Source organism: Erithacus rubecula, assembly GCF_903797595.1.
Source record: "Erithacus rubecula genome assembly, chromosome: 23".
In the NCBI taxonomy this organism is placed as follows: domain Eukaryota; kingdom Metazoa; phylum Chordata; class Aves; order Passeriformes; family Muscicapidae; genus Erithacus; species Erithacus rubecula.
Window position 1 is genome coordinate 1834543 of NC_136675.1, and position 27629 is coordinate 1862171.

Sequence of the window (27629 nt, forward strand, 5' to 3'; positions counted from 1 at the left end):
GGGTTTAGGAGGATGCACATCTGAATTTGTTCTATTTTGTAAAGAGAAGTGGCTCAGGAGCTCTCAAAGTGCACTTGGAATAATTCCACAAGTGATTGTAACAGGATCTGCTGTTGAGACACAAACATGAAACACAGAATTTCTGTGTAAAAATAGACAAGAACTGATCCCAGGAAGTTCAGGAGCTGGAGGGGTTACAGCAGGGATAGTCAGGATTTGCCTGGGAGGGTGAGGTTTGGCCATCAAGAGCTGCCTGCAGTCCTTGACTCAGTGCTTGACTCATCCCTGCGTCTCCACAGTGAGAGAAATGATTTTTATTGTGAAAGAAGCTCTGTTTGGAGAGAAGGGTCTGGCTTTCTCTCTGGACTCATTTCTTGCCCTTCACAGAGATGAGAGGATGTGACATGAGGTGATTTCCTCCCTGCTAATGAGCCTTTGCAGAGGTGGTGCTGTCATTGCCTCCTCAGCACTCGCACAAAGGACGACACTGGCTTCCCAAATTTCCAGCAATCTTTTAATATTTCCCCCAAACCAAACCACATCTGCTCTGGTGACACTTCTGAACAGGCCAAGTCACCCCCAAAAGCTTTTCTCACGTAGTCTCAAGTATAAATATTTTGATACAAAAAATAAAACCCCCTAAACAACCCAAACGCGGCGGTGCCGTGGGATCCATGGCCAGGTACAGCTGCAGGGACAGACAGCCCGAGGTGCTCCCAGCCCAATTCCTGGGAATGCAGGAGTCTGCAAGGTGAGCCTGGAGTGCTGGGAGCCCTGGGGGGAGCCAGGGAGGTTCCAGGCTCTGCTGCCAGGGCAGCTCCAGCAGCATTCCTGGAGTGGGCATGGATTGAGGATGTGGGGACACAGCAGGGCACATCTGGCTGGTGGCACTCAGGGCCACAGACGATCCCTGAACTGTGTCAGGGTCACCCAAAGCAGGGCACATCTGGCTGGTGGCACTCAGGGCCACAGAGGATCCCTGAACTGTGTCAGGGTCACCCAAAGCAGGGGACATGTCCTGGCTGGTGGCACTCAGAGTCACAGAGTATCCCTGAACCCTGTCAGGGTCACCCAAAGCAGGGGACATGTCCTGGCTGGTGGCACTCAGAGTCACAGAGTATCCCTGAACCCTGTCAGGGTCACCCAAAGCAGGGGACATGTCCTGGCTGGTGGCACTCAGAGTCACAGAGTATCCCTGAACCCTGTCAGGGTCACTCAAAGCAGGGGACATGTCCTGGCTGGTGGCACTCAGAGCCACAGAGGGTCCCTGCACTTCCCCCAGAGCAGGCTCAGCCCAGGGCACTGGACACTGCCCCCATTCCCTGCTGGGAAAGTTTTCCTGTTATTGTTCCACAGCTCAGGATAAAGCCAGCCAGGAGCAGCCTGGCCCAGCCTGCAGAGCACACTCAGGATCAGGACTGAACCTCATCTAAGCACTGCCAAAGCCAGGAGCTCAGCTTTGGGTTTACACCCAGCAGCTGAGGGTGATTCGAAGTCACTCTGACTTTTAAATTAAATTATCTCATGCATAGAAACAAAAGCTGCAACAGAGGATTCACAGAACTCATCATCAAGTACTCATTAACACATTGTATATATATTAAGCTTTGAATTAAAAAAAAAATCTTTCCAGGTTTTTTTTTGCTTTTTTGTTTTTGTTGGTTTTTTTTTTTTTTTTTTAATATATGTACTCTATAGGATGCAATGAACTTGAGCCTCGTCTAACTCTCAGTCACACCCTGTGCTCTGCCCTTTATACAAAGTCTGCTCTACTGTAATAATTCTTCCTTTTAAACAAATGCAGGTAGCCTAGACCTTAATAAAAGCTGCCCAGAGCCCTGGGGCTGAGCTGCCCTCCCTGAAAAGTGGAGCAGTTCTGGTTCTGTTACTTTGGGAAGGAGGTAAAAAACTGCTGGTGTGGGGTTTTAGATGATCTTGTTCTCCAGGGCTTCAATCCTTTTGGCCACAGCTTCCAGTGACGAGGAGTTAAGGAGGAAAAATGACAGGGAATGTTCAGAGAGAGACTTGTGTGGGCACAGAGTAATGGGCCAAGGTTTTAACTAAAAGAGGAGAGGTTTAGATGGGATCTTGGGCAGGAATTGTTCCCTGGCAGGGTGGGCAGGGCTGGGATGGAATTGCCAGAGCAGCTGTGGCTGCCCCTGGATCCCTGGCAGTGCCCAAGGCCAGGCTGGACATGGGAGCAGCTGGGACAGTGGGAGTGTCCCTGCCATGGCAGGGGTGGGATGGGATTTAAGGCCCCTTTCAGCCCAAACCATTCTGTAATTCCATGATCCTGGGCTGGCAGCACAGGGAGGGATGGAGCAGGAGCAGAGGGAATCTGCCCCCATCCCCTCTGGCATTCTCAGAGCTGCTCAGGCAGAGGGATCTCAGCAGAGAAGGAGCTGCCTGTCTCTGTGCTCACTCCCAGCATGTGCTCACACATCCTCCCGCAGCCACAGGCTCACTCCGACAGGAGGAAAAGCAGGAGAAGGACTGGGGAGTGTCACAGGGACTGCAGAGCTCCTGACCCTGGGGAGAGCAGCAGAGAGCTTCTCCTGGACTTCTCCCTAATTCCTGTTCTTGGTGTGCCTGGGAGGGGTGAGAGCTGTGACCTCCTGTGACCTCTGCACCACACGAGTCACATTTCACTGGGCCTGACCCCAGGAGGAGGAACAGAACTGAGAGATTGCCACAGCAGCACCCAGAAATGTGTGAAGGGATCACAGCACTGCTTTCAAAATTAGATCCTCTCCTGATTCTCAGGGGTGAGAAATCTCCCTGCCCCTGTGAGCCACCCCAAGGCTCCACGAGTTCCTTTCTTCAGGAAAAGTTTTAATCCTACTCACATGTTTTTTGTGGCTTTTTTGTCTCTTTCTCCCACTTTAAGAGAGGCCCAGCATGGCAGAACTCAGCCCCAGCAGGTTGGTTCTGATGGATCCACTCACCTGGCTGGAGATGCTTCAGGGAACAGCTCCATTGGGATGGAGCTCCCAGCACTGAGTCTGGCCAGCTGGGAGGCTGTGGGATGGTGGATGTATCCATGTGGATTATCCACAGCACCCACTGCTCAGTCTGAGTGTTCTGATGCACAGGACCCTCTGTCCCTCCTGTCCATGATGGAATTTGGGCAGTGTTGGACGTTTGCTCTGAGGGAATTCCCTCTTCCCATTCCTCACAATCCCAGCATCTCAGAGCTTGGAAAAGCCCTCCAGGGCCATCAAATCCAACTTTTGACCAACTCCCACCATCAGCCCAGAGCTCTGCCCACATCCAACCCCCTTCATCCTCACCTCCCCGAGCCCAGCCCAACTCCTTCCCCCAGGAACAGAACCTTTCCTACAGTCCCTCTGGAAACCCCAGCCCAACCCACCCAGTCCTAGCCAAACTTCCAAAGGATATGTTTCTGCTGCAAGGAATTGATGAGGTCCTCTACTTTGGTCTGGAACTTCACAATGGATTTGCACTCACACGGATCTTCCTCTGCAGGTCACAACAGCAAGAGGATGAGTGGCACAAAAAATTGATTTAATCAAAATCCCTGAGCCCAGTAAAAGAGAACAATTCTTTTTTTTCTATGTCAGAAATGGGAAGAAAATCAAAATATAATTATTTCTAATTATCTGATTGATCTCTTCTGGCTTTAACCTCAGATCAACAGAGTCACTTTTCTCTTATTTCAGCCATGAAAAGTCTATCCTGGGTTTCCAGCTCTGTGGAAATCCACTGAGCTCTGCTCCTGCTGCTTCAAGTTTGCCCTAAAATTTGAGTCTGATCAAATAAAACCAACTTCTGTCTCCACAACAACATCCAATAAAAAGTGGAGGCACAGCTGCCATCAAGGCTGGTTTGAGTTTTGTTCAGTAACTGCAGTCCTTGACAGGATGGAACTGTGATCAGTTGTTTCATTCATGTCACTAATTTCCATCTGTTCTTCAAGGAAAATCAACTTAGATTGGGACAGGAGGAAAAAGATGACTGGGAAAGAAAGGGAGGGAGTACAAGGCCACTCTGAGCTGAGCAAAGGAGGAGTAAATAAAAGAGAGAATTTTTGATGGAAATGAATCACTGGCACCAAAGCACAACAGGTTTAAACCTGCCAGGAGTAACCTAAAACTGGAGATTAACAGAAGATTTTCAGGCAGCTGTTGAGAAATACAAACTGCCACTGGTAATCTAAGAAATGCAAATATCTTCTTGCTTTCCTTTTATTTTTAATTCTCAAATGTAAACTTATTTACCCAAATTGGTATTTTACAAACAAATAGTTGTTTTTGGTTTTGGTTTTTTTTTTTTTTTTTTTTTTTTTTTGGTTTTTTTTTTTGTTTTTTTTTTTTGGAAGGCTGAAGTTTAAATGTATTTGAATGATTTTAAACTGCAGTTTGTTGGGGGTTTGATATAGATCCCATCCTCTTGCTCTTGGATTGATCCTAATTTTATAAGGAGACTTGACAAAGAGTCTCTGCCTTGCAATCCTGTCTCTGCAGACATGGGGATTATCCCTCTCCAACTTCTCCAGGAGGAGAGGAAATCCCATCTTTAGGAACCTGGAGACAAATTCATCATTTCTGAAGAAGAAGGGCAGAAAGGTGGAGGAAAGAGGAAGGAGGGGATTTGGGAGAAGGGAACATGGCTGAGGTGTGGAGGCTGCTTTGCTTCAGGCAACCACCCAAAATATCGATGTCTCCTGATCCTGCTGTGTGTTCTGCCAGCTCCACACACTGGGAACAGGGAGATTTTTATAACATCCACCAAAAAGGGCATTTCCATCCCTCTACCCCAGCCTTGGCTGAGCCCCTCCATCCCCAATCCCCTGTCAACAACACAGATCTTCATCTACAGTTTCTCCAAGGGCATCTTCACCCCTCTATCCATCTTCCAAATGCTGTGACTGAACCCCTCCATCCCCAAACCCCTGTCATCAACACAGACTAAAAAAGGTCTGCAGCTTCCCAAGGGCGTTTTCAGCCCTCTACTCCAGCCTTGGTTGGATTGCTCAATTCCAAATCCCCTCTCAACAACACAGATCTTCATTTGCAGCTTTTCCAAAGGTATTTCCATCCCTTTACTCCATCCCAATCCCCTCCCACCAACACAGACTGAAGGTCTGCAGCTTCTCCAAGGGTGTTTTCATCTCTCCACTCCATTCTTCAAACACTGACTGAACCCCTCCATCCCAATCCTCTCTCACCAACAAAATTGGAAGATTCGCAGCTTCTCCAGGTTTCATTTTCATCCCTCCACTCCAGCCTTCAAGCACTGTGAATAAACCTCCATCCCAATCCCCTCTCACCAACACATTTGCAGCTTCTTGAGGGGCATTTCCACCCCTCTGCTCCACCCTCCGCATGCTGTGGCTGAGCCCCAGTCCCCTCTCACCAGCACAGATCTTTATCTGCAGCTTCTTCCCGATCTTGCTGATGGTCCTGAAGTCGGCGGTGTAGAAATAATGCTCATTCACGGGCTCGGAGGCGATCTCCCTCAGCTCATCCTCCACGGCGTTGCCGACTCCCACGGCAAACATCCGAAATCCTGCGGGAACGGGATGCTGCAGGGCACGGGGCTGGCACGGTGCCACCCCTGCCGGGCTGGGCATCCTCGGGCACCCCCAGCCCCAGATCCTCACTGGGAACCTCCCCCTTCACCTCCACTGTGTGGGAGCCCAGGGGCACCCCTGGCCTCTTTGGGGGTCTCAAAACCCCCCTGGTGAGGGTCTCAAAGACTCCTGAGTGAGACCCTGGTGTCACAGGTGCTGAATTCTAACCCCTGGGGGGAATTACCAACACAGAGGGAATGGAAACAAGCCACAAAGGTTAGTAAAGTATAAATCAGATTTTTAGAACGTAGATAAATAGACTTTTGGGATGTTTATGATAAGGGACACGTGGCCAAGATGGAGAATTTGGGCGGTGGACACTTTTTCCTCTTTCTTCTCCCTATCATCCATGTTGAGTGACACACTGGCACTTTTAGATTGGATGGGGTCAGGGCTGGACCCTTTAATAAAATTGTATTGTATTGGGAAATTATTGTAAACATGCAACACGTAGTACAAACTATATAAGATCAGCCCTGCCTTCACCAGGCAGATTCCACCATGGATGCCAGGCTGAGCAGACCCTGCTGGCCAAGCAAAAAAGTCCCTAAGATAAGAAACAATAAACAATCCTTGAAGCCTCTGAAAACTTCTCTCCAGCAATCTCTCATTGGCTTCTTAGGGGAGAACCAGGATTTGAACTACCTCATGTCCCTCTGAGGTGATCTCAGGTCTAAGGAGAAACCTCAGACTGGGACACACTGTCCCAGACTCCCTTCAGCCAGGTCAAACAGGGTCAAAGTTATTTTACAGGCAGAGATTTTATTAAAATTTACCAGGCCATGGGTGCTGTGGCCACAAGAATAAGGTTTTGGAGACACTCCTTTCAGCCAGGTCAAACAGAGGCCAAATTTTTGCAGGTAGAATTTAACGAGAATTGCCCAGTTAATATCAACAAGAGCAAGATTTTGGGATGGATGGATGGAAGGACAGGTGATGGTAACATCACCTCACTGATAAGGAAGTGATAATGCAGCAAAAGGAAACTGTGAGTTTACAAAACAGGCTCAGCCACTGCTAATCAACCCCTGTTAATGAGCCTTGAGTGGCAAAGCCCCCCTGAAGTGAAGATCTGGGGTCAGCAGAACTGAGCTGGGGCTCTGTCTGAAATTGCAGCCCCCACTGGGAGTCAATAACTTGTCCAGGGATCATCCTGCTCTGCCAAGAGTTTGGTCTGCAATTAACCCATTTTTATTGAACTGAAATGCAATTTTCCCATTTTGGGTGGTATTAATTAAGCCCTGGTTGAAAATATTTGTTTCTACTTGTCTGTGCCCAGGCACTGGGAATGTTTCCCTGCTCCCCATTTTGCCTTTCTTTCTCTGGATATATCAAATTTTGTTGTTTTTTTCTGAGGCTCAGCTCACTGAACAATTTTGCAGTCTCATTTTAAGCACTTGTTTATCCCACAGCAATAACTTATAGACAGATAAGAGATTTCCTTGCAGGGACAAGAGAGGAGGGAGAGACAAGGTACAAAGTTTTATCACCAGAGAGGAATAAATTCTATAAATACACTTTATAAGAACCTTTTGTTTTATAAGAGCTGAACAGCCCCATAAGATGTCAGAGTGCTTTGTAAACACTGATTTTTCACAAGCTCTGACCTCTCTGGTTATGCGCTGGCCCCGAGTCCCATCTAGTGGTGGAGAGAGAAGTTAAAAGGAAGGGAAGAATTCAGCAGCTCCTGACTGAATTCCCAGGAGCTGGATCCATTTAACATGGGGTGTCAGAGACTGGGAACGTGCTGAGTGGGTCAGCAAGGGGCAGCATTCATATTTCATGGGGCTCAGACACATCAGTGTGTGGCCACTGAGCACTTTTCCTACAGCAGCAGCTGAGGAGAGTTCCTTATTAATGTGCCTGGGGCTCCTCCTTAATCCATGTCTGTGCTGTGTTCATTGCTTTATTGCTTTTTCTTTGCCTTTCCTGGCCTTGAGGCTGGTGCAGCCAAGCCACACGTGACCCTACAACTCCTGGATTCGTTGTCTTTGCCTCGTTGTCTTTGCTGGGCTGGGTTTCCTGACTAACCCCAGACAAATCCCAGACTGGCTTGGGTGGTCAGGAGTGACCTTAATGCTCTTGTTCCACCATCTTCCACCATCCCAGGTCTGTGCAACCCTAAAGGTGCTGGAACCTCCAAAGTTTAAATTTCCCCTGCAGTTTTTTTCCACATTTGTGTGAGCAATTACACCTGGGTGCATCCCATCCCACAGGGTAAAACTTCATCCTGTCAATCCCATTCCAGGGGTAAAACTCTATCCAGTCCATCCCATTCCTAGGGTAAAATTCCACCCTGTCCATCCCATTCCAGGGGTAAAACTCCACCCTGTCCAGCCCATCCCATCCCATCCCACGGGTAAAACTCCATCCAGACCATCCCATTCTAAGGGGATGGAACTCCATCCTCTCCATCCCATTCCTAGGGTAAAACTCCACCTGTCCATTCCATTCCAGGGTTAAAACTCCACCCTGTCCATCCCATCCAATCCCATCCCAGGGCTAAAACTCCATCCTGTCCATCCCATTCCACGGGGTAAAACTCCACCCCATTCATCCCATTCCAGAGGTAAAACTCCACCCTGCCTGGCAGAAACTCCTCCAAATACACAGAGGGGAACTGTCTTGGGTTGCAATACAGGATGTGACCAGCAATGTGTATTCTATCACCATCTGTTAAACCAGGTAGGACAGTGACCCTGATCTCTTTGGAGATATCCTCTGCTAATGGGCCATCTTTAAACCAGCTGGGCAATCATCTTTATCTTCCCACAGCCCATCCTCCCTCCAGGAGATATCTCCTGTTCATGGCCACTGAGTCCCAGTGCATGACTGATAAAATTCCATCATCCCACTGGGAGATGCTCCAGCCAGGGGAGGAGCCAAGCCTTTCCTACCCAGATAAAAACTGAGATTTTGGACACCAAGGCACCTTCTTTCCACTGGATTCCAGAGGAAAGCCAGACCCTTCCACATCATCTCTGGACCTTCAGAGGAAACTGCAGCTTCTCCAGGAGCACTGCTCCAGCTGAACCACATCTGCCACTGCAGGAGGATGCAGCCACCATTGAATGGGACTGCTGCCAACACCCTGACTGACTGACGGGGTGTCAGGTTGTATCCTGTCTCTGTCAGTCTTTTGTATTACTCTATTTCTATTTGAATTTTCCTAGTAAAGAACTGTTATTCTTAATTCCCATATCTTTGCCTGTGAGCCCCTTAATTTAAAAATTATAATAATTTGGAGGGAAGGGTTTACATCTGCCATTTGAAAGGAGGCTCCTGCCTTCCTTAGCAGACACCTGTCCTCCAAACCAGAACAGGAACTAAAACCAGCTCTTGGCAAACCAAGGTGCACCTGACACCTGGGCTGAGGTGCTCCGAGCTGTCTGTGAGCAGGGATAGTTGGGGAGTATGTCCCCAGAATTACTCAGAATAACCTGTGTGTATCCTAAGAGACACATCCAGGGAGAAAGTCCTGCCCTAGCCAAGGCAGAAAGAAGCTTCTGGGAATTCAGGAGCTCTACCTGAGTCCTTGGCTTTCTTGGCAGCATCTGAGATATAATCCTGTGAGCGCCCATCAGTGAAGACAATCCCCACCTTGGGGACCCCGGGCCGGGCTCCGTTGATGGCAGAAAAGGAGCTGTCAACGAGGTACTTCAGAGCCTGGCCTGTCATGGTCCCCTTCTCCATGTAGGACATCTTCTTCACTGCTGCTTTGATGTCCTTCTTGTTCTTGAACTGCCCCAGGGGAAACTCCTGCCGGACAGAGCTGGAGTACTGCACCAGCCCAACCTGCGCCTGTTTGTCCGACACCTCCAGCGAATCCACAATTTGGTTGATGAATTTCTTCACCAGCTCAAAGTTCTCAGGCCTCACACTCTTGGAGCCATCGATGAGGAACACAAGATCTAGAGCAGACCCCAGGCCACCATTACAAGCTGAGGGAAACATGAGAAGAGAGCAGAAATAAGCAGCAGCAAAGACCTCAACAAACAATGTAGGAAAATAGAACCCTAATGCCATTTATTGACGAGGAGATGGGGTTAATCAAAGAAAAACCAACATGAGACCACAGCAATGTTTTGAAAGTGATTCAGGTTTGTAAGAGCAGGGTTCCCCCTGTCTTGTCTGAGCAGAGCACCCCAGTGCTGCCCCCATCCCCTCCGTGCTGCCCAGGGCCCCACGCACCGGCGCAGGTCCTGCCATCGCTGTTGAGGCTGAAGCCGTCCCTGCAGGCACACCTGTAAGCGCCCGGCGTGCTGACACACAGCTGCTCACAGTCGTGGTCCCCTGTGGCACACAGGTCAGACACCACTGCAAGGAGACAAGGGGGCTTCAATCAGGACCATCCCCACCCACAGCCAGCCCTGCACAGCCCCACAGCGGCCCATAATTAAATCCGAGAGACACAGTTCATTGATCCTGGAGAGTGGCTGAGTCATAAAGACAAAAAAGGAATTTCCACAAGGGTCCCTAGTCCAAGGCACAGCCAAGACTGCAAATCCACCCTGCCGGCCAAACCCAGCTGGGTGTGGCACAAATGCAAAGTTCCTGCCTGAGGATTGGATCCCCTGGGCTGCCCAGTATGAAACTTTTGCAGCTCTGCGGTAGACTTCTGAGCAGGAAGCAAACCCTAGTCCTAACCCTAACCCCTAAACCTAACCCTAACCCTAAACCTAACCCCAACCCTAACCCCAACCCTAACCCTAACCCTAACCCTAACCCTAACCCTAACCCTAACCCTAACCCTAACCCTAACCCTAACCCTAACCCTAACACCTAATCCTAATACCTAACCCTAATCCTAACATTATCCCTAACCCCTAACCCTAACACCTAACCCGAATCCTAACACTATCCCTAACTCCTAAACCTAACCCTAACCCTAGCCCTAAACCTAACCCTGAGGTTTAGGTTCCCCTGGACTGCCCAGTACCCAATTTTTGCAGCTCTGCAGTAGAATTCTGAGCAATGAGCTTCCCTTCCTGGGTGGGATTTGTGTGTAAACACACTTGGAATTCACCTCAGAGCTCTCCCTGCACATGCAGCTCTCAGAAATATCTCTCAGTATTTCTCCAGATATTCCTGCTCCCATCCTGCCCCAGCTGTGGCTCTGAGCAAACAGCAGCTGAGCAGCAGCACTGGGAGCCAGCAGCACTGGGGGTGACAGCTCTGTCACAGCTATGGCAGCAAGGATGGCACAAAACTCCAGAGCAAACAGGGCTGGGGGAGGCAAATTCAGGGAAATGACAGGGAAAAGTGTGCAGAAATCCAGGCATGGAGTTGGATTGAAGTGACAGGAGGTGGATCACAGTCTTTCTGAGTTAAGGTTTTATTTTGAGCCGTTTGTGCTCTGCTCTACCCATATTTTGTAGGTTTTGAGCCTTTCCACATTCCATAGCTGTGCCAGCACTGGCAGACTGTTCCAGCCCAGATCACTGGGAATTTTACTGTCCCTGGGCTGCCTGTAGCTCAGTTAATCTCACCACTGGCTGGAGCACCAAGGGTTTCCTGTTTCCCCAGGAGTGTGCTGAGCACTGTGGGAAGCACCTGGACATTTTCCCTGCTGTCTGTCCCACAGCTCCTGTGCTGTGCCCAAGCAGGGGGGATTGGGTTCACCCTCTGGGGTGGTTTGGGGCAGCTGCATGTGCAGAACACGGTAACAGGGACTTGGACATTCCCCCATCCACTCCCTGCAATAATCCTGAGTGCTTCCCTCATCTCCCAGGGCTTTTCCATGGCAGGAGCTTTGTCATCTGCAAAGGGAGGCACAGGAAGGATTTTTCCTCACACGGTGGGGCCTCTGCACTGCTGCTGCCTCCTGATCCCAGAGTAGCCAACACAAACTCCCACAAATATTCACAGCCTGGATTCCACCCCTTCCAATTCTGTCTCTCTCCCTCCACTAGTCTGAAGTGTTTGTTCCCCTCTTCCATGAGCTCCTGCTGCAGTGACAGCTGATAATATCTGACTCACTCTGTGTTATCACCTGAGGATAATCCATGGCTCACTCTGTATCCAAAAGTTCCTCCTTTCCACAGAGGAGCCAATTTTCTGTGACAAAAAGCTGCTCCCCTTCATTCCTTTTAGCCTGGGATTTTACACTTCTCAGAAGTGTGAGATCTCCAGGCCATGCTGTGTGTGTTTGGAATTCCAGGTGATCACACTTTGCAGGAATTGCTGCCACTCGGTTTTGCTTCCAGGGAATGACAGGAGAAGCCCCTGGGCCCCTCCTACTGACAGAAAATGGGAATTTATGGCCCAGCCTTGCTGCCTCGGGGAACACTGGGAAGCAATAAAACATTCCCAGTCCTTCAGCAGCTCCTGTAGGAGCAGAGCTGGATTTGCAGGATGGGGTTTGGAGGATGGTGGCTTTATAGGATGCTGGTTTTATAGGATACTGGTTTTATTGGATGTTGTTTGTTGGATGATGTTTTTAGGATGGGGTTTGGAGGATTGTGTTTTTATAGGATAGTGTTATTAGGGTGGTGGTTGTAGGTGGGGTTTGGAGGATGCTGTTTGTGGGATGGTGTTTTTGTAAGATGATGTTTGTAGGGTGGAAATTGTAGGGTGGGGTTTGTGGGATTATGTTTTTGTATGATGGTGTGTGTAGGGTGCTGTTTGTAGGGTGCTGTTTTTATAGGATGGTGCTTTTAGGGTACTCAGGCTCCTTTGATGTGATCCTGCAGGGCTTGGAGCAAGGAGGCAGAGGCTGAAGGGTGGTCACAGGCACAACTTCCATGGGAAAGGCTGGAGGGGGATTCTGGACACAGGGAATGGCTCCTACTGCCAGAGGGCAGGGCTGGCTGGGATCATGGGCAGGAATTGTTCCCTGGCAGGGTGGGCAGGGCTGGGATGGAATTGCCAGAGCAGCTGTGGCTGCCCCTGGATCCCTGGCAGTGCCCAAGGCCAGGCTGGACACTGGGAGCAGCTGGGACAGTGGGAGGTGTCCCTGCCATGGCAGGGGTGGGATGAGTTTTCCAACCCCTTCCCACCCAAAGCATTCCAGGATTCTCTGCAAAGCTTTAAGGCCCTCCCACCCACCCCATTCCCAGTTCCCTGCTGGCTGGCAGCCCCACAGCCCAGGCTGGGCACGGCAGGACTCACCACAGAAAGCCTCCTGGAACTTGTGGGTCAGCTTCTCGATGACGCTGTAGCTCTCCACGTAGTCCACGTGCTCATCCAGGGGCTCGCTGGCCATCTGCCTCAGCGTGCCCATGTCCACCCTGCCCACGCCAATGGCGAAGATCTCGATGCCCGCGGCCCTGGCGCGGGCGGACACGTCCTGCACCCCGTCCTGGGGCCGGCCGTCGGTCACCACGATGGCCACCTGCAGCGGGAGGGACGGGCTGGGGGCACTGCTGGCCTCCTTCACGGTCCCACAATGTTCGTGGAACAGGCTGGGGTGGGAGGGATTTCTAAAATTAAGGGGAAAGGAAATCCCACCAGCTCTTCCCATTCTTTGAAGATCATACAAACCTCTTTTTTTTCAGTTGGAATTAGTTTCTTTCAGAGCTGGAAAAATTAAACTGCCAAGGATGGAATGGTTCACCAAGGTACAACTACTGCCAGGGATTGATGGTTTCACCAAGGGACCACTGCCAAGGATGGAATGGTTTCACCAAGGGACCAAGGCCAAGGATTGATGGATTCACCAAGGGACAACTGCAAAGGATTGATGGTTTCAACAAGGGACAGCTGCCAAGGATGGAATGGATTCACCAAGGGACAACTGGCAGGGATAGAATGGATTCACCAAGGGACAAGTGCCAAGGATTGATGGTTTCACCAAGGGACAAGTGCCAAGGACACAATGGTTTCACCAAGGGACTACTGCCAGGGATTGATGGATTCACCAAGGGACCACTGCCAAGGACAGAATGGTTTCACCAAGGGACCACTTTCAGGGACTGATGGATTCAAAAAGGGACAACTGCCAAGGATTTAATGATTTCACCAACAAACAACTAGTGTATCCCCCTCTAAGGAAATTAAATTAAAATGGATGTTGTTCATAGCCAAACTCAAGCCAAGCTATAGATCTTCAGGGTCACTCAGGACAAGCCCAGCTGGGTGTGGGACTTCACAGAATCTCAGGAAATGTCCTGGAAATGTGAGAGAAAGGCTTCATCCCATTTATAGGTGGAGAAGCTGAAGGATGGAACTCAAACCATCTCCATGAGAAGAGAGGGGAAGAGGCCCGAGGTCAAACAGTGGTAAGGGCCAGGATTTGTGATTCTCTGTTCCAAAATAAACAGCAGGGATTAAACCCCACCCCTGGTAACCCCAGCATTAAAGTGCCAGTTGGTTTAAGTGGAAACTGGATTTCAGCTTGGATTTAATGGAGCCCTGGGCCAGTTAAAAGCCTCCCAGAGTCCTGCTCCTGGTTTGTCCCTTTTCCTCTTTATTTTTCTTCTGAAAGAGACTTTGTCACAAGACCTGAATTCTTGCTGTTGCCAGTTCTTCTGCCCCTGCCACTTTTCCTCACAAGTGATTAATTGTGACACCACTGCCAAATCCAAAGGAACGGCTTGGGCTGGAATGCAGAATGGGGAAAGAGTTTCCCCTCTTTTAAAAATGGGAGAAACAGGAATAATGTGGGGCTTCACAATCTAATTTCAGCTGTTTATCTGCACTTCCTAAGAGCTGCACAATTAAAAATTCCCAGGAGCATAATAATAACTGCTGTTTTCCAAGGGGGAAAAAACAAATGAATCCAAGCCTTCCTCTTTCTAGCATAGCAATAAAAGGCAAAGCATCACCTGTGGCAGGTGTGGGGGGAATGGATGTGCCAAAGGAGCTCCGGGGTTTTTGGGAGCAGGAGCAGATCCCTCCATGCAGTGGAGCCTTTGGCCAGGAGAGAGAGCCCTTGGCTCAGCCTGAGCTCCAGCCGGGCCAGCAGCGCTGCCCGGGGCTGCCGAGGAGAGACCCAAACGGGCCGGCAGGGAGCAGGGGAGTCACCAAATCAGGGATCAGGGAGTCACCAAATCAGGGAGCAGGGGGGTCACCACATCAGGGATCAGGGAGTCACCACATCAGGGAGCAGGGGGGTCACCACATCAGGGATCAGGGAGTCACCACATCAGGGATCAGGGGAGTCACCACATCAGGGATCAGGGAGTCACCAAATCAGGGAGCAGGGGGGTCACCATATCAGGGAGCAGGGGAGTCACCACATCAGGGATCAGGGAGTCACCAAATCAGGGAGCAGGGGGGTCACCATATCAGGGAGCAGGGGAGTCACCACATCAGGGATCAGGGGGATCACCACATCAGGGATGAGGGGAGTCACCACATCAGGGAGCAGGGAGTCAGCAAATCAGGGAGCAGGGAAGTTACCAAATCAGGGAGCAGGGAGTCACCAAATCAGGGAGCAGGGGGGTCAGCAAATCAGGGAGCAGGGAGTCACCAAATCAGGGAGCAGGGGAGTTACAAAATCAGGGAGCAGGGGAGTCACCAAATTAGGGATCAGGGAGTCACCAAATCAGGGAGCAGAGGAGTCACCAAATCAGGGAGTCGGGGTCACCAAATCAGGGAGCAAGGGAGTCACCAAATCACTGAGCAGGGGAGTCACCAAATCAGGGAGCAGGGAGTCACCAAATCACTGAGCAGGGGTCACCAAATCAGGGAGCAGGGAGTCACCAAATCAGGGAGCAGGGGAGTTATCAGGGAACAGGGGAGTTATCAAATCAAGGACCAGAGGATTTATCAACACAGAGAACAGAGGAGTTATCAAATCAGGGAATGAGAGGAGTTATCAAATCAGGGATCAAGGGAGTTATCAAATCAGAGGCATTATCAAATCAGGGATCACAGGAGTTATCATATAATGGATCAGAGGAGTTATCAGGAAATAGAGGAGTTATCAAATCAGGGGTCAGAAGAGTTATCAAATCAGGGAATGAGAGGAGTTATCAAATCAAGGAACAGAGGAGTTATCATATTATGGATCAGAGGAGTTATCAGGAAATAGAGGAGTTATCAAATCAGGGGTCAGAGGAGGTATCCAGTCTGAGTCAATGTGAAAAACTGTCCCTTTTTTCATTATTATTTTCAAACCTATCTCCAAATTCTTTGCAGTCTGAGGATCTCTGTAATTTCCTGTCAGGGAAAAAGCTGAGTCCTGGTGCATGCCTGGCCTGGGAAAGATTTGGAGGGAAGGAGCAGCCTCTGGATCCTGGAGAGCTGGCACTGCTCAGCCTTGTGAGGGGAATTATGAAAAGGTGAAGATTCTGCTGCCTCAAACAGCTGAATTTTGCCCTGATCCTCAGTTTTGTCCTGGGAAAACTCAGAAATTTTGCTTTTCAAAGTCAAGCCTTGTACTCATTTACCCAGCAGCTTTCCCTGTGAGTTCCTGACATTCTGGATCCCTCATGCTTCTGTCAGACAGAAATCCCACGTGCTCTGGCACGATTTCTTCCTGGTAATCTCAGACACTGAGTATCCCTGAGCATTCCTGAGCATTCCCAGGTATTCCCAACCCCAGCGGGATTTCCCAGCGATCCCACAGCTAATGAGGGAGCAATGGCTTATTATGGGATGGGAATGTGATGTTCCAGCCGCGTTCCAAGGACAATTGGTCAGGAAGCTGCACAAAGCCCTGGATTTGCTCAGCAATTTGCCAATTTATTTATTGTTCTTCTCTAAAAAATAAGGTGAAAGTAATTGGGCTCCCTGCGGGTTTTGAGGAAGGTGGTAGCAGGTTTTTCTCAGAGTTCCTACAGAAACAAATAGTGCTTTTCCCTGCCCGGGGGTGACATTTGCTGCACAAAGCAAGAGCAAAGCACCGTGTGATGTTTTGGGATGTTGACAACCAGATTTGTGTGAGGATTTGTTGGGTTTCTGCTGCGGGAAGGAGCAAGGACCGTGTCTGTTGTTTTCTGGTGCTTCACCTCCCTAAATCCCTGCATGACCTGTTCCTCCTCCCAGGCAGGGGATGGGGTCACCCTGAGCAGAAGGGAAAAGCTGGCTGGACTTCAGGACACAGGGAAAAAAAAAAATGAAAAAACAAATGGGGAATGAATACAAAGGGTTGTGGAGTTTTCCACTTTGGGGACATTGAAAAGTCACCCAGGATAGTCCTGGGCAGCCCCCCTGGAGCACAGGGAGCTCTAGAGACCCCTCCCAACCCCTTTCTGTGATTCTGCCTCTTGGATCAGCTCTGGAGTGGAAGGGAAGAGGGAAAAGCACAGAGTGATTTCCTTTTTCCCCACTGTTTTTTTTAATACCTCAGGTAAATAATTCCAAAGCCCACTGCTCTCAGCTTTTCCAGCTGTTCAGGAAAGGAGGTTTCAGAGAGACACTGGAAATCCAGGATAGTTTGTTCCACACAACCAGAGGTGACAGGGAACAACAAGGCTTGGGGGAGCTGCCTGGAAAAGAGGACAGGGGCATATAGAATGGTGTGGAAGAGATTCCAGAGATGAGGATCCAGCATTTTCATGGACAGCTCAGTGGAAATGTCTCTCCAATCTACAGGAGTGGCCAATGCTGGGTGTAATAATTGTCAGACTGCATTTAGAACAAAAATTGAGACTAAGACTGAATGTGTCATAGAGTTTTCTGTTTTCTTTCACTAAGTCCCAAAGATGAGCTTCTTTTTCAAGAACTGAGATGTTTGAACCTCCCAGACATTTTCAAGAACTGAGAGATTTGAAGCTCCCAGAAGTTTTCAAGAATTGAGAGGTTTGAACTTCCTAGATGTTTCCAAAGACATTTGAGAGGTTTGATCCTCTCAGAGGATTCCAAGAAGAATTGAGAGGTTTGAACTTCCCAAAGGTTCTCAAGAAGAATTGAGAGGTTTGAACCTCTTGGAGGTTTCCAAGAATTGAGGTTGGAACATCCCAGAGGTCTTCAAGAATTGAGAGGTTTGAAACTCCCAAAGGTTTCCAAAATGATTTGAGAGTTTAAACTTCCCAGACGATTCCAAGAATTGAGGGGTTTGAACCTCCGAGGTTTTCAGGAAAAATTGAGAGGTTCAAACCTCCCAGAGGTCTTCAAGAATTGAGAAGTTTCAACCTCTCAGAGGTTTCCAAGAAGAATTGAAATGTTTGAATCTCCCAGATGTTTCCAAGAAGAGTTGAGATGTTTGAACCTCCCAGAGGTCTTCAAGAATTGAGAGGTTTGAACCTCTTGAAGGTTTCCAAGAAGAATTAAGAGACTTGAACTCTCAGAGGTTTCCAAGAATGGAGGGGTTTGAACCTCTTGGAGGTTTCCAAGAAGAATTGAGAGGTGTGAACTTCCTGGAGGTTTTCAACCTTTGGTTTGCACCTCCCAGAGATTTTCTGCCTGTGACAATTAACCCCCACATGCCCACCCACAATCAAAGCTCAGAGAAAATCACCTTTCTGCATTTTCCAACCACTCCCTGATGTCCCAAGCACGGAGCCAGAGGAACCAGACCTTTCCTTGCCTCCTTACTGTCACTGTCTGTGAGGTCTCCTGAGCCTGAGATCCTCACAGCAGGACATGTACGTGGTTTAAAGTTTAGATTTTCCTGGATGGTTACCGAAGAAGATTCAGGAGGCTGTTTTCTGAGGTTTTCAAGGTTGTTTATTGTTTCTTATCTAAGAAATTCTTTCTGTAACTAACAGCGGTGTGTTTAGCTAGAGATCCAAGGCATACTGCCTGCCCTTGGGGCAGGACTTGTCTTTTATACTATAAATTATGTACCTAATATTTACAATTACTTTCTAATACATGACAATTTTATTACACTGTCCAACTTTGTCCCAGACCCATTTAGTAATGCCAGGCTGGCGCTTAACATGGACGGCATGAAGAAGAAGAAAGAAAAGACATACCGCGCCCAAAATCCATCTTAGTTTTAAACCCCCTAATATAAATATTTTAAAAAATTACTTTTCTACCTTCTAATAATTTAATTTATACTCCGCTTATTTTTTGTGACTTGTAATTCTTCCTGCAATGCTGGTTGATTTCTCTAAGGATTTAAATTTAGTCCCCAGGACCTCTGGGGGGAATCTCTGAGACCCCTGGCAGGGTGGTCTTGAGGCATGCAGGGGACCACCCTGGCGTCCCACAGCTTACCTTCCTGAAGTTGGGCGCGCCGGCCCTGGCGCCCTCGGCGGTGCTGAAGGCGCGGCTGGCGGCGAACTGGATGGCCAGGCCGGTCATGGTGCCCGTGGAGAGGGGCTGGATGCGGCGCACGGCCTGCAGCAGGGCCGCCTTGCTCTGGGGGCTCTGCAGGGACAGCTCGCTGCGCACGGCGCTGGCGTAGTTGATGATGCCCACGCGGGTGGCGTTGGGCCCCACGTCCAGCGCCTCGATCACGCGCGACACGAACACCTTGATCTTCTCGAACTCGTGCGGCCGCACGCTGCGCGAGCTGTCGATGATGAACACCAGGTCTGTGGGCTTGGTCCTGCACAAGGTGCCTGGGGATGGCAGGGGCAGAGGGGAGTCAAAGGGAAAGAAGGGAAAAGTGACCTGAGAATGGTGCTGGTAAAGCGGCACTGAGCAGAGAGGAGCTGCGGGTTTCAGTCCTTGAACTGAATATTTCCAATGCTCTTTTCTAGGGAAACGCCTGTAAGAAAGCAGAGCACCTGGGGGTGGCATGGACTCATGATGGGCAGGGTGTCCCTTGTCACCTTGTCACCCTGGGCTGCATCTGAGGGCTTTAGGAAACCTCATGTGTTGGGTTGCAATATAGGATATGACCAGCAATGTGAATTCTGTCCCCATCTGCTGACCCGGGTGGGGCAGTGCCCCTGATCTCCTGGCACACATTATCTGCTAATGGGCCATCTTTAAACCAGCTGGGCAATCATCTTTATCTTCCCACAGCCCATCCTCCCTCCAGGAGATATCTCCTGTTCATGGGCACTGAGTCCCAGTGCATGACTGATAAAATTCCATCATCCCACTGGGAGATGCTCCAGGAGCACTGCTCCAGCTGAACCACATCTGCCCCTGCAGGAGGATGCAGCCACCATTGAATGGGACTGTGCCACCACCCTGACTGACTGACGGGTGTCAGCTTGGATTCTGACTCTGGCAGGGTTTGGGATTGTTCTTTGTAATACTGTATTTTATTTTAATTTTCCTAGTAAAGAACTGTTATTCCTAATTCCCATATCTTTGCCTGAGAGCCCCTTAATCTCAAAATTATAATAATTTGGAGGGAGGGGATTTACATTCTCCATTTCAAAGAGAAGCTTCTGCCTTTATTGGCTGACACCTGTCCTCCAAATCAGGATACCTCATCCCTCTATGGCAGAATGGAGAGAGAGAGGGAAGGAAGGGAGGAAGGGAGGAAGGGAGGAAGGGAGGAAGGGAGGAAGGGAGGAAGGGAGGAAGGAAAACCTGAGCTGCATTTCTGCATCCAAGAAAAGGCTGGAAAGGGATTGCTGCCCCTCAGACCTGGATAATCAATCCCCAGGGATTTCAATTAATGGGAATGGGACCAGAACCAGGCCAGCACTCAGCAATCAGCTGGGATTGGGAACAGCATTCCCAGGTTAAGCCCCCAGCACAACAGGAGCCAGAGCCCTGTTCCCCCGTAATGACACCAATAATAAACCCCAAAACCACAGCACAGAGCTGGTTCATGTCTGTGAGGGGAAAACAACAGAGAAATCTGGAACCTGTCATTGATAATTAACAACTGATAATTAGTATCTACAGCCCCATGAATACCCAGAGTAAAAAAGAGACACTATAAACAGGAGGCATCAGCAATGCAACAAATGCAATGATTGTTATTATTGTTATTATTATTTTAATTTCTTGCTTTCATTCCATTTTCAATCTTCATTTGCAGCTGTGGCAAGACATAAAAAAAGACCTGGCGTTTTTTATGATTTCCTAAATGAATGGCCCCATTTCCCCCAGCAGATCTATGGCATCCTGGGTTTTTTTCATTTTTTTCCTCTCATTTAGCCTGCTGTTGTCAGGCACCAAGGGCTCTGTTAATATTTGATTTCTTCAGGGCCCAGGGAGCTCCTGTCATAGAGGAGATTTCTGTGGACAGATTTTTAAATGGGAGCTCTTGGGCCAACAAATCTTCTCCAAACGATGACATAAATATTACAGCTGGTCCTCGGTGTGAGATCTAATGGGACTTCCAGTATTTGAGGCAGATAAAAATAAATACCCTGCGATGGATCTGTAAAGGAAATAATCAGGTTTGCTTCCTGAGGGGCATTGAGGCTGAATCTGCTCCAGAAAGGTCTGGGAAGGTGGGAGAAAAGCAGGCAGTGGTTACTTTGCCAGGAGCTTTAATTCCCACGAAAATCCAGTCTAGCCTTTTCCCATATGGATGAATTTCATTGCAGAGGAAGGAAAACTCTCTGGGAGATGCCCCTGCAGCACTGGAAATCCCTTTTCCAGGGGTTGCTTCTGCCCAGTTTACAGGTGAGAAATGAAGTGAAAGGCTCAAAACTTTGTAATTAATTCCTCCAGAAATAAAGCACAAGTCCCTCTTTGTGCTGATGAATCATCCCTGGATTCAGTGACAAACCAAGCAGGAAAAGTTATTTTATTTCCCTACGAACAGCTGGAGCCAATAGAAATTTTGAAGTCTATCTATTTTATTTATGTCTGCTCTGTGATTTGGTCCTAAATAACATTTTAACCTCTTTATGAGACTGAAGTCTATTTCAGAGAAGGGAAGAGTAAAGAAAGGATATCAGGTGGGACATTTTTGGGATTTCAGCCACAGTAAGGGTCTGCAGGACAGGGCCTGTTCTCTGCAGGAGGTGACAGTCACTCTGGCTGACACCTTGACTCAGCAGAGTTTAGTTAAAACTGGAATTAAACCAGAAATAAAATCTTCCTTTATATATAGACAAATATCCACAGTAGGAATTATTCAGGAATGGCTGCAGAACATCTCTCTCAGGGCATCATTGCCATATCCATTAAAACCCCAGGAAAACAGCTCAGTAACCCAGGACTAAAATGGGTTTGTTTTAGAGAGGTGACTGCTCACAGTGAGCTGAGCTCAGTCACTGCTCCGGTTCATTTCCCAACTCTGCACAGCAAAGAGACCCCTGCTTTCCTCAGTGCCTGAGGAGAAAGGGCTCAGTTCACCTGAAACCCTCCCTCAGGTACCTCTGCAGTGTCTGCACACCTGCACAGCCCCAGGTACCTCTGCAGATATTGCACACCTGTGCAGCCCCAGGTACCTCTGCAGATATTGCACACCTGTGCAGCCCCAGGTACCTCTGCAGTGTCTGTCACACCTGTACAGCCCCAGGTACCTCTGCAGTCACTGCACACCTGTGCAGCCCCAGGTACCTCTGCAGTGTCTGTCACACCTGTACAGCCCCAGGTACCTCTGCAGTGTCGGTCACACCTGTGCAGCCCCAGGTACCTCTGCAGTGTCTGTCACACCTGCACAGCCCCAGGTACCTCTGGAGTTACTGTCACACCTGTACAGCCCCAGGTACCTCTGCAGTGTCGGTCACACCTGTACAGCCCCAGGTACCTCTGCAGATATTGCACACCTGTACAGCCCCAGGTACCTCTGCAGATATTGCACACCTGAACAGTCCCAGGTACCTCTGCAGTCACTGTCACACCTGTGCAGCCCCAGGTATCTCTGCAGTGTCTGTCACACCTGCACAGCCCCAGGTACCTCTGCAGTCACTGCACACCTGTACAGCCCCAGGTACCTCTGCAGATATTGCACACCTGTACAGCCCCAGGTACCTCTGCAGTGTCGGTCACACCTGTGCAGCCCCAGGTACCTCTGCAGTCACTGCACACCTGCACAGCCCCAGGTACCTCTGCAGTCACTGCACACCTGTACAGCCCCAGGTATCTCTGCAATGCCTGCACACCTGCACAGCCCCAGGTACCTCTGCAGTCACTGCATACCTGCACAGCCCCAGGTACCTCTGCAGATATTGCACACCTGTGCAGCCCCAGGTACCTCTGCAGTCACTGCACACCTGTACAGCCCCAGGTACCTCTGCAGTGTCTGTCACACCTGTGCAGCCCCAGGTACCTCTGCAGTGTCTGTCACACCTGCACAGCCCCAGGTACCTCTGCAGTCACTGCATACCTGCACAGCCCCAGGTACCTCTGCAGATATTGCACACCTGCACAGCCCCAGGTACCTCTGCAGTCACTGTCACACCTGCACAGCCCCAGGTACCTCTGCAGTCACTGTCACACCTGTGCAGCCCCAGGTACCTCTGCAGTCACTGCACATCTGCACAGCCCCAGGTACCTCTGCAGTCACTGCACACCTGTATAGCCTAGGCTGCCCACGGCTGTGTGCAAGGCTTCATCATCAGATCATCCAAACATTTTTAATTCTCACAAGTCTGGCCTTGTAGCCGAGTTTGCCTCTCCTGCAGTGATTTTTCCAGGCTGCCTGGAGCCCAGGGAAGGCTAGGAATGCTCCTGACGACCAGACCCTCCCTGCCCTGCATGTCCAGCCCTGCCCTGGGTGTCCATCCCTGCCCTGAGTGTCCATCCCTGCCCTGTGTGTCCATCCCTTGCTGACTCTCATCCCCAGCTGGGTTTCAGAGCCTGTGTGAAGTGCAGAGCAGGCAGCTCACCAGCTCACCTGCTCCTGGCCGCCCTACTGCCCACCTGGGAAGCCAAGCAGAGCAGGATTTTGCTCAGGAACAGATGAAGAAAACTCAAGGAAAGTCCCGTTCCCAGCAACCCGACCCATCCCTGTTCGGGAGGTGACCCAGGGCTGTCCGGCCAGCTCCTGCTGCAGCTCCCAGCCCAGGCAGCCCCTGTGCAGCTGGAGAGGGCAGGGAAGGCACAGCCCTTGTCCCACCTGGGCCTCCTCCAGCCCAAGAGTGACCCGCGGCCACCTGTGCTGTCCCACAGGAGCCAACCCAGCGCCAGGTCCTGCTGCCCTGGGAACACAGGGGACACAGCTCCTTCCCTTCCCTGGGCATCCCCTCCTCCCTCCCCGACCGCCGGCAGCAGAGGGACCCCCAGCCCCTCCCAGCACCCCAGCCCGCCCCCCACTCACCGCGGGGTTGCGGAGGCGCCCCGCAGGCGCCCGGGCTGTGCAGGAGCAGCAGCAACGAGAGCAGCAGGGCACCGATCCCGGTCCTGGCCATGGCACCGATCCCTGTCCTGGCCGTGGCACCGCCGGTCCCGGTTCTGGCCGTGGCTGCGCCGGGGCCGCGAGTGCGGGGCAGAGCGCTGGCCCTGGGTATTAACCTGCCCTGGTGCGGAGGCTCCGAGCCAGCCCCTGACACGCCGGGGCCGGGGGGGCAGCGAGGGGAGAGGGGCAGGGAGCGGGAGCAGGAGGAGATGCTGCTGCAGGGTGGGGAGGGGGCGATGCCCAGCCCTGCCCTGCCCCCGGGGCCCCCAGCCCCCACAATGGCCCCATTGCTGCAGAGGGCACGGGCAGCTCCGAAGGGCCCCGCAGCGGGGGAAGGAAGGTGCGGAATGGGGGCTGGAACAGTGGCACCAGTGAGAGCAGCCCTGGGGAGCCGGGCTGGGGCCGGGCCAGGGCTCTGCCCGCAGAGCTGGGGCGAGCGAGGGGCGGGGGTGCGGGGAGGGGACAGCAGAGTCACACAGGTCCCTGGCAGAGCCCAGGAGGCGACAGCGCAGAGTCACACGGGTCCCTGTCCGGCCCCAGGAGGGGACAGAGCAGAGTCACACGGGTCCCTGGCAGAGCCCAGGAGGGACAGAGCAGAGTCACCCGGGTCCCTGTCCGGCCTCACTGTGCCGAGAGCAGCGCTAGAGACCCCTGGGGGATCCCTGCCTTGGGTGAAGGCTCAGGAAAGAAAAGGGGCTGGGGGTGCCGGACTCGTGTCCTTCCCCTGGCAGAGCCCAGGAGGAGACAGAGCAGAGTCACACGGATCCCAGTCCAGCCCCAGGAGGGGACAGCGCCAGTGTCACACGGGTCCCTGTCGATCCCCGCTGTGCCAAGGGCAGCGATGGGAAGCCCTGTGGGATCCGGATTTTGCTCGGAGCAGCAGCGGAGAGAGGCTCAGGAAAGAAAAGGGATTTTGTGTACCGGGTTGGTGTCCTTCCCCTGGCAGAGCCCAGGAGGGGACAGCGCCAGTGTCCCACGGGTCGCCTCGCTGTCCCCACCTGTGCCAAGGCGCAGGAAGGCAGAGGAGGGCTGGGGAGCCCGGCTGGAAACCCGGAGTGCAGAATTTTCCTGCAGGGAACAGGCTGAACCATGTGAGCAGGGCGGGGAGGGGAGGCAGGGCTCCAGAACGACGAGGAGATGCACAGAGCGGCTGGGGACGGACAGACAGACAGACAGACAGACGGACAGACAGACAGGGGTGTGACTGAGGTGGCGGTGCAGCGTTCAGCTCCGTACACACGAGGGAGATGCAGCTCCTGCCAGAAAACCCAAAAGTCTCAGTGAGCCACCGAGGCCGAGGGTGCTGCAAATGAGTCGACATCGATATTTCCTTTGTGGAGGAGCAGCAGGGAGATTTCGTAGCGGGAAAAGAGAGATTTAATGACGGCTTTGTCACAAAGCAGCGCATCTTTTCCTGTTTTTTTAACGACTGTTTTACACTGCTGTCACCTGATTAAAGCCCTTCTCCTCGCATGGATTAGGTTCTGCTCACCTTTTCCAGCAGCACATCCTTGGATCCCTCATCCATTTAATCAGCATTGTGTGAGTGCAGGGCCATGCAAAGCACCTTTAACTCAAAGCCCACTTTCCCTTCCCTTAGCCAGAGTCTCTCTTCCCTCCAAAAGCTCTTCAGCAGCCTGGGAGCTCCTGGGGAGAAAGGCTCTTTGATGAGGGGGAAAAAAGGACCTGTCCTCAGTGAAGCTCCCAGGCTCCTCTTAACTCTTTAACATTAAAATTGTTCATTAAAATATCAAAATCTGCCGATGTTCTCATGCAAAATCAGCATGGATTTGTCCCACTGTCTTCCCACAGTGTCCATGCCAGGCTTCCAGCCAGCTCTGGAGCTGACAGCTCTGGGGATTTTCTGTCAGGAGGAGGAAATGCTCCAGGTGAGGGATGGGGCAGCTCTGCCACGAGGAAAGGCTGGCAGGATTGGGATGGCTCAGCTGGAGAGGAGAAGGATTGGGGTGACCTCACTGAGACCTCCCAGTGCCTGAAGGAGCTGCAGGAAAGATGGAGAAAGGCTTTGGACAAGGCATGGACACAGGGAATGGCTTCAGACTGAAAGAGTAGAATTAGATGGGATGTTGTGATGGAATTGTTCCCTGGCAGGGTGGGCAGGGCTGGGATGGAATTGCCAGAGCAGCTGTGGCTGCCCCTGGATCCCTGGCAGTGCCCAAGGCCAGGCTGGACATGGGAGCAGCTGGGACAGTGGGAGGTGTCCCTGCCGTGGCAGGGGTAGGATGAGATGGGATTTAAGGTCCCTTCCATACCCTTCCCTTCCTCTGTGGATGCTTTCATGGATATATTTATAAAATCGTGGGTTTAGGGCAGTGCAAATTCATCAATCACCTCCCATGTTCACACACAGAGGTTCCTCCCCAAATACATAAAACTGCCCCATCCATTGATGACTGTCAGGGCCCAGAGTGAAATAAAAGCCTGAAATTTGGGATATTTTGCCCTGGACCCATCTGGGCTGGAGTTTCTCCTGTTTTCCTGCCCTGCACACAAGGATCTCTTGGTGCAGACAGCACTTGCTCCCCATGAATGGGGATCATTCAGAGCCCTCCGTAAATGAAGCCTCTATGGCTGTTCTTGAGGGGGAAATATAAAGTTGCTCTGTGTCATTCTGCTGTTAATTAGCAAAGATAAATACATTTCAGGTGGATATTTTCACCAGCAGAGCTTGTGGCACACAAGCAGCATTAAAGCCTTGAAACGAGGGCGAGAGGCAAAGGTGTGCTGGGAGCTCTGGGGCTGCATTGATGCCTCTGGAAAAGCAGTGTTTATTTTTAAAATATGAAACATCATTTCTCCCCAGGCCCCCGAGAAGGAGAACACTGGAGTCAATATTTCAGGAGGAAAATATGCATTTTTGAGCTCTTCCCCAGCCTGCCTGCAAGGTAAACAGGAACTGTGAGTGGCCCGTGCTGGCCCCAGCGTGGCCCTGCTGCAGTTGTGGCCTTCACGTGTCCTGGCACAGGGAGCCTTTCCTTCAACACCCCCAAATCCATGGGTCCCCACTCCAAAAGGGCTGCTTTAAAACACCTCACTTTCCTTCCACTGATGGAGAACCAGAAAATTTTGGTCCCACCTTGTTGCTGCTGAAGGCAAAATGTTCAGAGTCACCTATGCTGGGCATTGGTGAGGTCACACCTGGAATTTTGGGGGCAATTTTGGAAAAGAAGGACATAGAGGGGATGGAGTGTGTACAGGGCAGGGAATAGAGTCTGGAGCCCCAGGAGAGGCTGAGGGAGCTGGGAAGGGGCTCAGCCTGGAGCAAAGGAGGCTCAGGGGCCCTTGTGGCTCTGCACAACTCCCTGACAGGAGGGGACAGCCGGGGGGGTCGGGCTGTGGGAACAGGGACAGGGACAGGAGCAGAGGGAACAGCTCAGGCTGGGCAGGGGAGGCTCAGGGTGGATATTGGGAACATTTTGTTGGGAAAAGGGTCATGAAGCATTGGCTCAGGTGGAATCAAGGAAGGAGTGGAGTCCCCATCCCTGGAATACCCTAGGAGGGTGTGGAGGTGACCCTTGGGGGACCATGGTGGTGCTAGGTGACAGAAGGACTTGGTGATCCCAGAGCTCCTTTCCAGCCTGAGGAATTCTGTAATTTTTCCAACACTTGCCTTCCCCAGCACGGACAACTGGGAATCATCATCTGCACCCAGGCAGGAGAGAACTTTGGTTTTCCTTCAGAGCTCTGCAAGGTTCCCCAAATTCCTTATGGTTTCCCCATTGTTCTTGTTCTCCTTTGGATCCTCCGTTGTTTTCAGACAAATTTGCTGTTTTGCAAATCCCCGGTTTGCCAATTCCCTGTGACAGAATTCCACACTGCTGGATGCCTTCACTTTTAAAGTGCCAAATCTGCCAGTCTTGGGGCAGGGAAAGCAAAGCCCATCTTAAGGATAAGTCCTGAAAGTGCTAAAATGAAAACATTAAAACAAAATTAAAGCTGGGAGAGGTGGAAACTCCTCATTTGTCATCACAC

General features: G+C 51.0%; 1 protein-coding gene across 1 annotated transcript; it reads right to left on the reverse strand.

Moving 5' to 3' along the window:
* Positions 1-1229: 1229 nt before the first annotated feature.
* Positions 1230-23649, reverse strand: MATN1 (matrilin 1; the record flags this gene model as incomplete). The annotated part of the gene is made up of 8 exons (XM_079325570.1): positions 1230-1975; positions 3400-3480; positions 5377-5529; positions 9121-9534; positions 9785-9910; positions 12704-12926; positions 18647-18993; positions 23559-23649. The coding sequence occupies 8 exons, from the start codon at positions 23647-23649 to the stop codon at positions 1926-1928; spliced, it is 1485 nt and encodes a 494-aa protein (XP_079181696.1). The 3' UTR covers positions 1230-1925.
* Positions 23650-27629: the final 3980 nt, after the last annotated feature.